This window comes from Coregonus lavaretus (assembly GCF_964263955.1).
Source record: "Coregonus lavaretus genome assembly, contig: SUPER_35_unloc_6, whole genome shotgun sequence".
NCBI lineage: Eukaryota > Metazoa > Chordata > Actinopteri > Salmoniformes > Salmonidae > Coregonus > Coregonus lavaretus.
Window position 1 is genome coordinate 260,189 of NW_028167176.1, and position 14,001 is coordinate 274,189.

The window sequence follows — 14,001 nt, forward strand, 5'->3', positions numbered from 1 at the left end:
GTTGTAACTACGTAATAAAAAGACGAGGCTTGTGGCAAGGCCCCAAAAATGTTGAGACACCCATACCCGAGCTATAACAAAACACAACCATGTTTTTTCACATCTATAATGTCTCTAATTTATGAAATGGATGGTTGTGTAAAAATATTTCACTGAAAAAGTGGTTACATTTATAGATATTGTGACACGCCCTAAACTAACAAAAGTGCAGAATAATGCCTGGCTGGAAGGGGGATTCCCAATATTTCAAGCTCTGATATTACTAACATTTGGAATACAAGTAGTCAGCTGTCTGCCCCACATGCACAAACAAACAGCATTAGGATATCTTAATGTATCTAGGAAATATAGACCTGTAAACACAGAGATACAATAGGCAGAAATATAAACTATGAATATTTATGATGAATGTACACTTTACTTTTTGGTAGCTGAATAATAGACAACTTCCCAAGTCATTGCTCTCTTTCAGTACTGTATGGTCCTGCCTGAAAAAAAATACATAGTTACACTTTTTTTAAATGTTGTGGCTATTGTAACCGGCTCTAAGAAAAACAAGTGGGTTTAGACATTGAAATTAAACATTTTGGGTCAAAGGTTCCTTGAAGGATTTTGTATCTTTTGACCCTAATCATGTAATTAAACCACAGATTATAGTTGGGGCCACCCTGGATTTGACCTCAAATCCCATATGGCTGCAATAATATCATTTGGAGGTTAATGTATGAATTAAGTAAATTCGATTTTTTAAAATCAGAATTGCGTAAAACACTTATGCCCATAAAGACTTTTGGTGTAAATCAATTTTATTCTGATTCCAATATGTCCAACATGATTCACACACCTTTGCATGTACACAGCCATTCTGAAATTAGCCCACCTCATCCCCATATTGTTATTTATTTAGCTAATTTGCACCCCAGTATCTCTATTTGCACATCTATCATTCCAGTGTTAATACGAAATTTTAACTATTTTGCACTATGGCCTATTTATTGCCTTACCTCCATAACTTACTACATTCGCACACTCTGTATATATATTTTCTGTTTGTATTTTTGACTTTATGTTTTCTTTACCCCATATGTAACTCTGTGTTGTTGTTTTTAATCGCACTGCTTTGCTTTATCTTGACCAGGTCGCAGTTGTAAATGAGAACTTGTTCTCAACTGCCTTACCTGGTTAAATAAAGGTTAAATAAATAAATTAAAATAAATAAATATAGTGAGGTCCAAATGTATTTGGACAGTGACCATTTTTTGTTGTTGTTTTGGTTCTGTACTCCAGAACTGAATTTGAAATGATACAATGACTATGAGATTAAATTGCAGACTGTCAGCTTCACAGGAAAGATTCATCCATTTTTAATGTTATATTGTTTTTGTGTGAGTGTTGTTCTATTGAGGGCAGCCATGAACAGGAGAAGAAGGAAGGAAGTGTTTGTCAGGATTTGTGAGAGCCTCGTAAATGGCGTCCCTTGAGAAAGCAAGAAACAGATGTATGTTAGGAAAAGTGCAGTATTATCATAAGGTGACGTATACTTGGATGACGGAGGAGGAATGGAGGGAAAAAGAGAGGCAGAGGAGGTCTAAGAGAGAGAGGGAGGAAGATTGTGAGCTTGTCGGGGGGAAAATGGCAGGAAAAAGGGAGAAGGTTTGGTAAAGAAGAATGGTAGCAAAGTGAGCTGAAGACAGGAGGAGAAATGGAAGTGAATGAGGGTGATGTAAACGGAGGTGGTAGGTGTGGTGAAGTACTCGGAGCCCGAGGCTTGCACAGAGGGTCAGGATAAAGATGAGTCTGTGACAGTAGGAGTGAAGTTTTTGGAAAGAGTGGACCCTTGCCTTTTGGCTGATCCATTTGTGGTATCAGGGTGGGTGAAAAAAGCGTTGGGTATAGTGGAATCGGTGAGGGTAACCAGAAGTGGTCTAGTGATAATTGTTTTTGTTTCTGTTGGTCAGAGGGAGAAGGCGCTCAGAGTTAAACAAATGGGGGAAAGAATTGTGAATTGTTTCGCTCTCAAGAAAAGGGCGCCATTGAAAGGAGTGATTACTGGCGTAGCAGTAAATGTAAAAGTTGACCAACTGAAGGGGAAGATTCCTGGTGTTTGGTGCAACGCAAACAGGTGAGAGTGATGAAACAGAAGAGTCATTGTCTGTTCTTTTGAGTTTTGAAGTTGAGTCTTTGCCTGACAAAGTGAAGTTAGGATACATAAGTTATCCTGTACGAGCTTATGTGCCAAATACATTAAGATGTTACAGGTGTCAAACTTATGGGCATGTGGCAGCAATGTGTAGGAGGGAGGTTCCAAGGTGTGAGAAGTGTGCAGAAGGGCATGAGACAAAGGAATGTGTAGCATTGGGGAAAGTAGTGGTATGTGCTAATTGTCGGGGTGTCCATGGGGCTGGGGATCAGAAATGTCCCGTACGAGAGAGGGAGGTAAGAGTAGTGAAGAAGTTGTCATATGCTGAGGCAGTGAAGAAAGTAGAGGAAGATGGGTCGGGGGGGGGGGGGTAGTAGATATGTACCAGTACAGAGGGATAGGCCAACAAGTGATATATGTTTCAATAAGATTGGATTTTTAGCGTTTATAGCAATGGTTATTAATTGTACTGCAGGGATGGAACGTAAATCAAAGAAAATTGAGGTTGTGGTGGCAGCTGCAGAGAGGTATTTGGGTGTGCGAGACTTGACATCAGAAGAGTTACGGGGAGTGTTAAGTGGTGATGTCCCATCATTTCAGGTTGAGGGCATGAGGTAGGAATGAATATATTTAAATAGTGGAGTAGGGTGGTGTTAATTATTAATAATATTTTTTAATTTGTGAGTGTAGTGTTAGATGGCAGGGTATTTCTTTATTTTATTTTTCAAGCAAAATATAAGGGAGTTGTACTCCAGTCTAGTAGGTGGCGGTAATACAACAAATTGGATGCCATTCGTCGTTAAACCTCATCGAAGAAGAAGAATATGTTCCATCGATACCAGGGGTCATGTGCTTTCATGTGTATCGGAGCTATAGGCGGTTCAAGAAGTGTCATTTGTCAGGTATGACGTTGCATTGCGATAAAATCGCTCTCACTACACTGGAAGGTATGACAAATACGACTTTTAGATCACGAAAAAGAGCATACGCGTCAGATTTCAATACTTGCCAATGTCATAACGCGGTAGGTTGTCTTCTATCGAATGAGCCATTGATCATATTTGTGCGATATTCCTACCTTCATCAAGCTTGTGACTCTACAAACTTGTTGGATGCATCTGCAGTTTGTTTTGGTTGTGTTTCAGAACATTTTGTACCCAATAGAAATAAAATCAAATTGTATTTGTCACATGCGCCGAATACAACAGGTGTAGACCTTACCGTGAAATGCGTACTTACAAGCCCTTAACTGAAAATATTTGCAAAAAATAAATAAATAAAAAGTAGAAAAAAAGTAACACAATAAAATAACGAGGCTATATACAGGGGGTACCGGTACCGAGTCAATGTGCGGGGGTTCAGGTTAGTCGAGGTATTTGAGGTAATATGTACATGTAGGTAGGGGTAAAGTGACTATGCATAGATAATAAACAGCGAGTAGCAGCAGTGTAAAAGAAGGGGATCAATGCAAATAGTCTGGGTAGCAGTGTTTAGCAGTCTAATGGCTTGAGGGTAGAAGCTGTGAATGGTAAATAATGTATTGTTTCATTTTGGAGCCACTTTTATTGTAAATAAGAATGGAATGTGTTTCTTAACAATTCTACATTAATGTGGATGCTACCATGATTACAGATAATCATTTATGAATCGTGAATAATGATGAGTGAGAAAGTTAGAGGCATAAAAATCATAAATATCACCAAAGTGTCGGAGTACAGAGCCAAAACAAATGTGTCACAGTCCAAATACTTTTGGACCTAACTGTATATATTAAATGACAGCGTTTTCATGAATTTGATTATGTATTCTTGAATCCCATTCAAAAACAGCAAGGTACATGATCCAGGAAGTAGGCAGGACTTTCATAGCGTATTGCTATAACCTAACTGACATAATGCTAATCCATAGTTTTTTTCCATAGGAATCTCTTGATTCTGTGTCAGTTCTCAATGATGAAGCTTCTGATGTCTTCTCAGATTGCTGGAGTGGGAGAACCTGCGCCCGCACTGTGCACAACTGAAGGGCTTCTCCCCGGTGTGGACGTTCTGGTGCACTTGGAGCTTGCTGGGGGACACAAAGCTCTTCTCACACAAGGTGCAGGCGAACGCCCGCTTTCTGGTGTGGATGACCACATGCCGCCGCAAGTCACTCTCGTGGACAAACTTCTTATGGCAGCTTGGGCAACCGTACGGTCGTTCTACGGTGCCAGGTCTAATGTGTGTGGCGAAATTACTAGAGTGAGAGGAAGTTGTGGCGCTTGGTCTAAAATAGCCGTCAGGAAGTGAGGGATGAGCTGGTTGTTGAGCTCCTCTTCCTGGTATTTCAGAGTGTCTATGGAGGCTTGCCAACGAGCACCAACTAGCTTTGTTAGCCTCACCTGCATTTCCTGTGTCAGGACGGGTGCCTGTATTTTTCTCTGTGGGATGGAAAGCGGGTGCTACCAATAGCGTTGTGTTGTCTCTCATCGAATCGAGGTGAATCATTGGTGCGTTTCTGTTAAACACTCCCACTCCCTGCTTATTTCCAGTCCCATTGACCTGTGGTGTAGTAGCTGTACCCACCTGACCCCACTCAAAATCTCTATCTACCTGCTGCCCACTGGATACAGAGTCAATCACTATCACATGTTCTGATGAGGAATGGAACCTGTGGTTTTCTAACCTTACACTTCTCATTTCTATGGCAGAGCTAGTCTGCATTTCTGGGCCCACTGGGCCACTCCCTAGGTCCATTACTTTAGTATGAGCAGCAGAGGCACCATCATCAGTCACTACTACCTCTCTCCACACCTGGTTTAAAGAATCTCTTAGGAGAGTGAGATCCCTGTTCATGTCACACTTTGTGTCCAGACTCTGTCTCTCTGCTCGGAGTTCAATTCCTGTGTGCTGCTGGGTTCCCTGGTTCACAGTCCCTGTTTCTGATTGGAGGACAACGGCGTAAGATCCACTGACCTCCATAGTGGTGGTGTTGTTGTTATAGTTGTTGCCTTTGGGGCCACTGGACTGGAAGGCGGGGTCCTCTGTGGTGGCTGCAGCCGGTTGGGTGGTTAGCTCTCTGCTGCCCTCCACTGTTCTGGCTGGGTGGCTGGACCTAGAGTCCTGGTCATCTGCTTCTCCCTCTTCCTTGATGATCAGCAAGTCTGGTTCCCCTCCCACTGTCTCTCCTGACTGCTGATGGGGTTAAGTGGGAGAGATGAGTGAGTGAGACAGAGCATACACTATCTACTGAATGGAGATATGGGCATGACATGGGATTTAGTCAAATTCATAGTAGTTGCCTTGTTGTTATTGTGTTATAATCAGTGGAGTAGTGGAGGGTAAACACCTTTTGTATTTTGCGCAAAAACCTTCATAGAGACATTGGATAGAAGTAAATGAATACACTAATATAATGAAGCAATAAGGCCCGAGGGGGTTTGTATATACCACGGCTAAGGGCTGTTCTTAAACACGACGCACCATGGAGTGCCTGGACACAGCCCTTAGCCGTGGTATATTGGCCATATATCACAAACCAGCAAGGTGCCTTATTGCTATTATAAGTTACCAACGTAATTAGAGAAGTAAAAATATGTTTTGTAATACCCGTGGTATACAGTCTGATATACCAAGACTATCAGCCAATCAGCATTCAGGGCTCGAACCACCCAGTTTATAATTTGAGATAAACTGCATTCGAAAAGTATTCAGACCCCTTTACTTTTTCCACATTTTGATACATTACAGCCTTATTCTCAAATTGATTAAATTACATTTTTCCTCATCAATCTACACACAATACCCCATAATGACAAAGCGAAAACAGGTTTTTATAAATTTTTACTAATGTATTACAAATAAAAAGCTGAAATACATGATTTACATAAGTATTCAGACCCTTTGCTATGAGACTGGAAATTGAGCTTGGATGCATCCTGTTTCCATTGATCATCCTTGAGATGTTTCTACAACTTGATTGGAGTCCACCTGTGGTAAATTGAATTGATTGGACATGATTTGGAAAGGCACACACCTGTCTATATAAAGGTCCCACAGTTGACAGTACATGTCAGAGAAAATACCAAGCCATGAGGTTGAAGGAATTGTCCTTAGAGCTCCGAGACAGGATTGTGTCGAGGCACAGATCTGGGAAAGGTTCCCAAAACATTTCTGCAGCATTGAAGGTCCCCAAGAACACAGTGGCCTCCATCATTCTTAAACGGAAGAAGTTTAGAACCACCAAGACTCTTCCTAGAGCTGGCCGCCCGGCCAAACTGAGCAATCGGGGGAGAAGGGCCTTGCTCAGGGAGGTGACCAAGAACCTGATGGTCACTGACAGAGCTCCATAGTTCCTATGTGGAGATGGGAGATCCTTCCAGAAGGACAACCATCTCTGTAGCACTCCACCAATCAGGATTTTATGGGAAAGTGGCCAGATGGAAGCCACTCCTCAGTAAAAGGCACATGACAGCCCGCTTGGAGTTAGCCAAAAGGCACCTAAAGGACTCTCAGACCATGAGAAACAAGATTCTCTGGTCAGATGAAACCAAGATTGAACTCTTTGGCCTGAATCCCAAGCATCACATCTGGAGGAAACCTGGCACCATCCCTACGGTGAAGCATGGCGGTGGCAGCATCATGCTGTGGGGATGTTTTTCAGAGGCAGGGACTGGGAGACTAGTCAGGATCAAGGGAAAGATGAACGAAGCAAAGTACAGAGAGATCCTTGATGAAAACCTGCTCCAGAGTGCTCAGGACCTCAGAATGGGGCAAATGTTCACCTTCCAACAGGACAACTACCCTAAGCACACAGCCAAGACAACGCAGGAGTGGCTTCGGAACAAGTCTCTGAATGTCCTTGAGTGGCCCAGCCAGAGCCCAGACTTGAACCTGATCGAACATCTCTGAAGAGACCTGAAAATAGCTGTGCAGCAACGCTCCCCATCCAACCTGACAGAGCTTGTGAGGATCTGCAGAGAAGAATGGAAGAAACTCCCCCAAAACAGGTGTGCCAAACTTGTAGTGTCATACCCAAGAAGATGCAAGACTGTAATCGCTGCCAAACGTGCTTCAACAAAGTACTGAGTAAAGGGTCTGAATACTTATGTAAATATGATATTTCAGTTAATTTTTTATAAATTTGCACCCAAAAAAAAACGTTTGCTTTGTCATTATGTGGTATTGTGTGTAGATGGATTAAATTAAATTTTTCCTCATCAATTTTAGAATAAGGCTGTAATGTAACAAAATATGGAAAAAGTCAGGGTTCTGAATACTTTACGAATGCACTGTATCTTAAAAGACAGTGTTTTCATGAATTGGTATATTTACTCTTGAATCCCATTCAAAAACAGTGAGGGACATGATCCAGGAAGTAGGCAGGACTTTCAAATGAAGTCTTATTTGTCATATGCGCCGAATACAACGGGTGAAGACTTTACTGGGTGAAGACTTTATGAGCCCTTCCCAACGATGCAGAGTTAATATATCTATATTTTTTTAATGATATACTTTATAATAATAAAAATAGCGTAGTGCTATTCATAGCGTATTGCATTAACCTAACTGACATAAAGCTAATCCATAGCTTTTTTTTCTCCATAGGAATCTTTTGCTTCTGTGTCTCGGGCTTGCACAATTACCGTATAACCATTTATCCGATGGTTATGGATGAAGACCGTCATGAAAGTTAAATTAACCGTCATAACCGCTTTTATATATATATATATATATATATATATATATATATATATATATATATATATATATATATATATATATATATATATATATATATATATATATATACACACACACAAAGTACAAGTCAAAAGTTTGGACACACCTACTCATTCAAGGGTTTTTCTTTATTTTTACTATTTTCTACATTGTAGAATAATAGTGAAGACATCAAAACTACGAAATAACACATATGGAATCATGTAGTAACCAAATAAGTGTTAAACAAATCAAAATATATTTGAGATTTGAGATTCTTCAAATAGCCACCCTTTGCCTTGATGATAGCTTTGCACTCTTCGCATTCTCTCAACCAGCTTCACCTGGAATGCTTTTCCAACAATCTTGAAGGAGTTCCCACATATGCTGAGCACTTGTTGGCTGCTTTTCCTTCACTCTGCCATCCGACTCATCCCAAACCATCTCAATTGGGTTGAGGTCGGGGGATTGTGGAGGCCAGGTCATCTGATGCAGCACTCCATCACTCTCCTTCTTGGTAAAATAGCCCTTACACAGCCTGGAGGTGTGTTGGGTCATTGTCCTATTGAAAAACAAATGATAGTCCCACTAAGCCCAAACCAGATGGGATGGTGTATCGCTGCAGAATGCTGTGGTAGCCATGCTGGTTAAGTGTGCCTTGAATTCTAAATAAATCACAGACAGTGTCACCAGCAAAGCACCCCCACACCATAACACCTCCTCCTCCATGCTTTACGGTGGAAACTACACATGCGGAGATCATCCGTTCACCCACACCGCATCTCACAAAGACACAGCGGTTGGAACCAAAAATCTCCAATTTGGACTACAGACCAAAGGACACATTTCCACCAGTCTAATTTCCATTGCTCGTGTTTCTTGGCCCAAGCAGGTCTCTTCTTCTTATTGGTGTACTTTAGTAGTGGTTTCTTTGCAGCAATTCGACCATGAAGGCCTGATTCACAGTCCCCTCTGAACAGTTGATTTTGAGATGTGTCTGTGACTTGAACTCTGTGAAGCATTTATTTGGGCTGTAATTTCTGAGGCTGGTAACTCTAACTTATCCTCTGCAGCAGAGGTAACTCTGGGTCTTCCATTCCTGTGGCGGTCCTCATGAGAGACAGTTTCATCATAGCGCTTGATGGTTTTTGCGACTGCGCTTGAAGAAACTTTCAAAGTTCTTGAAATGTTCCGTATTGACTGATTTTCACGTCTTAAAATAATGATGGACTGTCATTTCTCTTTGTTTATTTGAGCTGTTCTTGCCATAATATGGACTTGGTATTTTACTCTTTTTGGTTATTACATGATTCCATATGTGTTATTTTATAGTGTTGATGTCTTCACTATTATTCTACAATGTAGAAAATAATGAAAATAAAGAAAAACCCTTGAATGAGTAGGTGTGTCCAAACATTTGACTGGTACTGTATATAATAATGTTCTTTTTTTTTGGAACAAACAGCTGACTGAAAACAGGACGGCCGGGCATTTGCACAGTAGCTAGCTAGCCAGCCAGTTTAAGTTGAATGATTTCCAATAATTGTTCAAATTAACTGCCAATATGCCAACATTCCATACAAACAATGCAGTCAATCCACAGCCATACACGGGCTGAAATCAGTTGATGATAGGACTTATACAAGTTGTAAATGCAATAAGTACTGATATTGTGTCATATTATAACATTAACAGGTTTCCAAGAAAACAAACATTGAGACATTTATGGTCTGTTTGGATATATTTTAGAGTCTATTTATACAGACATTTTTTGTTTTAATTGAAGGTTTTCATGAATCTTTACGATACAACCATTTTTGTGGCTGTAGAACCTAGTAACAACCATTCTAGAACTTTGAGGGTTCATGACATAGCCCCTCTAGTAATTTAATAGGATCTCTATGGTTTCTGCTGTAACATGGACTCTCCAACATGATGAAACGTTGTTGCTCCTTGCTGAAACAAGTCAGGAGCGAAGGAGAAAATGTGTGTCTTTTGCAATTCAAACGGTTATAAACGGTGACCAATTATCTTCATCCAAAATTCCTTGATCGTCACGGCCCTATCTGTGTCAGTTCTCAATGATAACGTTTCTGATGTCTTTTCAGATTGCTGGAGTGGGAGAACCTGCACCCGCACTGTGCACAACTGAAGGGCTTCTCCCCAGTGTGGATGTTTTGGTGCATTTGGAGCTTGCTGGCGCACAAGGTGCAAGACAACGGCCGCTTTCTGGTGTGGATGACAGCGTGCCGCCACAAGTAATTCTCTTGGACAAACTTCTTATTGCAGCTCGGGCAACCGTACGGTTGTTCTACGTTGCCAGGTCTAACGTCTGTGGCAAGATTACTAGAGTGAGAGGAAGTTGAGGAGCTTGGTCTAAAATGGCCGACAGGAAGTGAGGTATGAGCTGATTGTTGAGCTCCTCTTCCTGGTATTTCAGAGTGTCTATGGAGGCTTGCCAATGAGCACCAACTAGCTTTGTTGGCCTCACCTACATTTCCTGTGTCAAGATGGGTGCCTGTATTTAAAGAAGCTCTTAAGGCGTCTGCATGCTTCCCAGCAGAAACAGTCCGGTAGAGTTCGTGCATACAGTGAGGGAAAAAAGTATTTGATCCCCTGCTGATTTTGTACGTTTTCCCACTGACAAAGAAATGATCAGTCTATAATTATAATGGTAGGTTTATTTGAACAGTGAGAGACAGAATAACAACAACAAAATCCAGAAAAACGCATGTCAAAAATGTTATAAATTTATTTGCATTTTAATGAGGGAAATAAGTATTTGACCCCCTCTCAATCAGAAAGATTTCTGGCTCCCAGGTGTCTTTTATACAGGTTATGAGCTGAGATTAGGAGCACACTCTTAAAGGGAGTGTTACCTGTATAAAAGACACCTGTCCACAGAAGCAATCAATCAATCAGATTCCAAACTCTCCACCATGGCCAAGACCAAACAGCTCTCTAAGGATGTCAGGGACAAGATTGTAGACCTACACAAGGCTGGAATGGGCTACAAGACCATCGCCAAGCAGCTTGGTGAGAAGGTGACAACAGTTGGTGTGATTATTCGCAAATGGAAGAAACACAAAATAACTGTCAATCTCCCTTGGCCTGGGGCTCCATGTAAGTTCTCACCTCGTGGAGTTGCAATGATCATGAGAACGGTGAGGAATCAGCCCAGAACTACACGGGAGGATCTTGTCAATGATCTCAAGGCAGCTGGGACCATAGTCACCAAGAAAACAATTGGTAACACACTACGCCGTGAAGGACTGAAATCCTGGGTGAAAGTGTTGTGGTCAGATGAGACCAAAATGGAGCTCTTTGGCATCAACTCAACTCGCCTTGTTTGAAGGAGGAGGAGGAATGCTGCCTATGACCCCAAGAACACCATCAAACATGGAGGTGGAAACATTATGCTTTGGGGGTGTTTTTCTGCTAAGGGGACAGGACAACTTCACCGCATCAAAGGGACGATGGATGGGGCCATGTACCGTCAAATCTTGGGTGAGAACCTCCTTCCCTCAGCCAGGGCATTGAAAATGGGTCGTGGATGGGTATTCCAGCATGACAATGACCCAAAACACACGGCCAAGGCAACAAAGGAGTGGCTCAAGAAGAAGCACATTAAGGTCCTGGAGTGGCCTAGCCAGTCTCCAGACCTTAATCCCATAGAAAATCTGTGGAGGGAGCTGAAGGTTCAAGTTGCCAAACGTCAGGCTCGAAACCTTAATGACTTGGAGAAGATCTGCAAAGAGGAGTGGGACAAAATCCCTCCTGAGATGTGTGCAAACCTGGTGGCCAACTACAACAAACGTCTGACCTCTGTGATTGCCAACAAGGGTTTTGCCACCAAGTACTAAGTCATGTTTTGCAGAGGGGTCAAATACTTATTTCCCTCATTAAAATGCAAATCAATTTATAACATTTTTGACATGCGTTTTTCTGGATGTTTTTGTTGTTATTCTGTCTCTCACTGTTCAAATAAACCTACCATTACAATTATAGACTGATCATGTCTTTGTCAGTGGCCAAACGTACAAAATCAGCAGGGGATCAAATACTTTTTTCCCCTCACTGTATATTATGACGTTTTTGTTTGTTTTGGACTTCGGTGAAGGTTTATTCGGCTGTTCGGGCACACAAAACGTTTTCTGGAGAAATGCCGAAGTTCGGAGATTAAGTCTATGCCACTTCGTCAGTGATTGGTCCACAGTAGGGTTTCTTCAATAAAGTATTTGTTGTCATTTAACGAGAGATGACTCGTTTTCATGCACATTTCTTCATTGAAAAACTACTGCACAAAACATCTTAGTTAGATGTAAAATTGCGGGAGTAAGGTCTCTGGCAAAAACATAACTCAAAAATGTGTCATTAAATTTGATCTTAGATGAATTCGGACTATTTTGAAGAAGTGTAGGCCGGCTACGGCATTTCAAAATGGACAAACAGTACTATTTTCTCGTTTTTCAAGCGAAGGTCTTTTAAGGGAGTATGCGAGCACCAGCTGAACTGAAGCAAGCTGACGCCTTAAGGAGATTGAGGCCCCCTTCATGTCACACTTTGTGTCCAGACTCTGTCTCTCTGCTCTGGGTTCAAATCCTGTGTACTGCTGTGGTCCCTGGTTCACATTCCCTGTTTCTGACTGGCGGAGGACGGCGTCAGATCCACTGACCTCCATAGTGGTGTTGATGTTGTTGTTGCCTCTGGGCTGGAGGGCGGTGTCCACGGTGGTGGCTGCATCCGGTTGGGTGGTTGGCTCTCTGCTGCCCTCCACTGTTCTGGCTGGGTGGCTGGTCCTAGAGTCCTGGTCATCTGCTTCCCCGTCATCCTTGATGATCAGCAGGTCTGGTTCCCCATCCTCTGTCTCTGCTGACTGCTGATGGGGTTAAGTGGGAGAGATGAGTGAGTGAGTGAGTGAAAGACAGAGCATACACTATCTATTGAATGGAGATATTGGCATGACATGGGATTTAGTGAATTTCATAGTAGTTGCCTTGTTGTTATTGTGTTGTAATCAGTGGGGTTGTGGAGGGTAAACTCCACCATTTGTATTTTGCGCAAGCATTTACAAACCTTTGGCGCAAAAATGCATTGAAGGCATTGGGAGTGTTACTTTACTCACGCGCACATCACTGGTTATAATGTGCTGGCACACACGTCTATACAGACATAACCTCATCCCCAGGCGGAAGTGTCTGGTGTCCGAGACTAAAACAGACATAGGTCTGTGACTGACTGAAATCAGCTGTTAAAATTGGGCGTTACCTCATCACTTGTAGCATCCATATGCTTTGATGGAGAGACATCCTCTTGGTCCACGTCTATGGGCTGTCTGTCTCTTTGAATGCTGCTGTTCCCAAAACTCCTGTTGGAAAGTCTGGCTCTGCTTTGCCAAGTAGGTCCTGGAAATAAAGGGGGAGGTTAATTTGACCCCATCCATCGAGTGTTTTACAAAGTACAAAGTAAGCACAATACGTTCATGACGTATGTTATGTGTCAATAGAGCTAGAAGGATCGTAGCTGTGTTGACAGTACAAAGTAAGCATGATACATCCTATATAGAATGTAAATAATAACTCTAGGCCCTAACTGTATTGACATTACATAAATCATGGCTGTATTATGCTTTCTTTGAACTTTGTAAAACACAATTGTTGGATGGGGTCAAATTGAAGATGAATGTAATTTAGGCTATGTGCACACTGTCAAATTCACCATCATCACCAACCTGTCGTTGCAGTCTCTCGATTGTTGTGTCTGTTCAGCAGGCGTATTCCATGGAAGCGATTGTGGACGGACCCCTCTGAAAACTTTGTTCTCTCAGCCCGAAACCTGGCGATCTGAAGTTCCATCAACTTCATTTTCCTCCGGAGAAATTCGTTCTCCTTGTGACTTTGGGACATCTCCATGTGTACAACCGCATAGCCATCGTCAACAACTTTGCAGATTTCGGTTACAGCCGCGTTGGCTAGCACCTCCATGATTGAGGCTATCTGCGCCTGGAAGTCTACCACGGAACCCGACATTGTCCAAGACGCTTTTGGCCCCGTTTCAATATGAAAACAGTCTTTATGTTTTCTATATTATGATTTATCTAGCAAGCTATTAAACAAATACAATCATATCAGAAACTAAACATCGATAGCTAGCTAGCTTTGTTTG

At 42.0% G+C, this 14,001-nt stretch overlaps 1 protein-coding gene across 1 annotated transcript; it reads right to left on the bottom strand.

Annotated features, from left to right (window-relative positions):
• Positions 1–2,552: 2,552 nt before the first annotated feature.
• On the bottom strand, positions 2,553–13,884 carry LOC311110484 (uncharacterized protein). Its single transcript, XM_084189043.1, has 4 exons — positions 13,568–13,884; positions 13,105–13,241; positions 12,512–12,715; positions 2,553–5,310 (listed from the first exon to the last, which is right to left on the bottom strand). The coding sequence occupies exons 1-4, from the start codon at positions 13,863–13,865 to the stop codon at positions 4,087–4,089; spliced, it is 1,863 nt and encodes a 620-aa protein (XP_084045169.1). The 5' UTR covers positions 13,866–13,884; the 3' UTR covers positions 2,553–4,086.
• Positions 13,885–14,001: the final 117 nt, after the last annotated feature.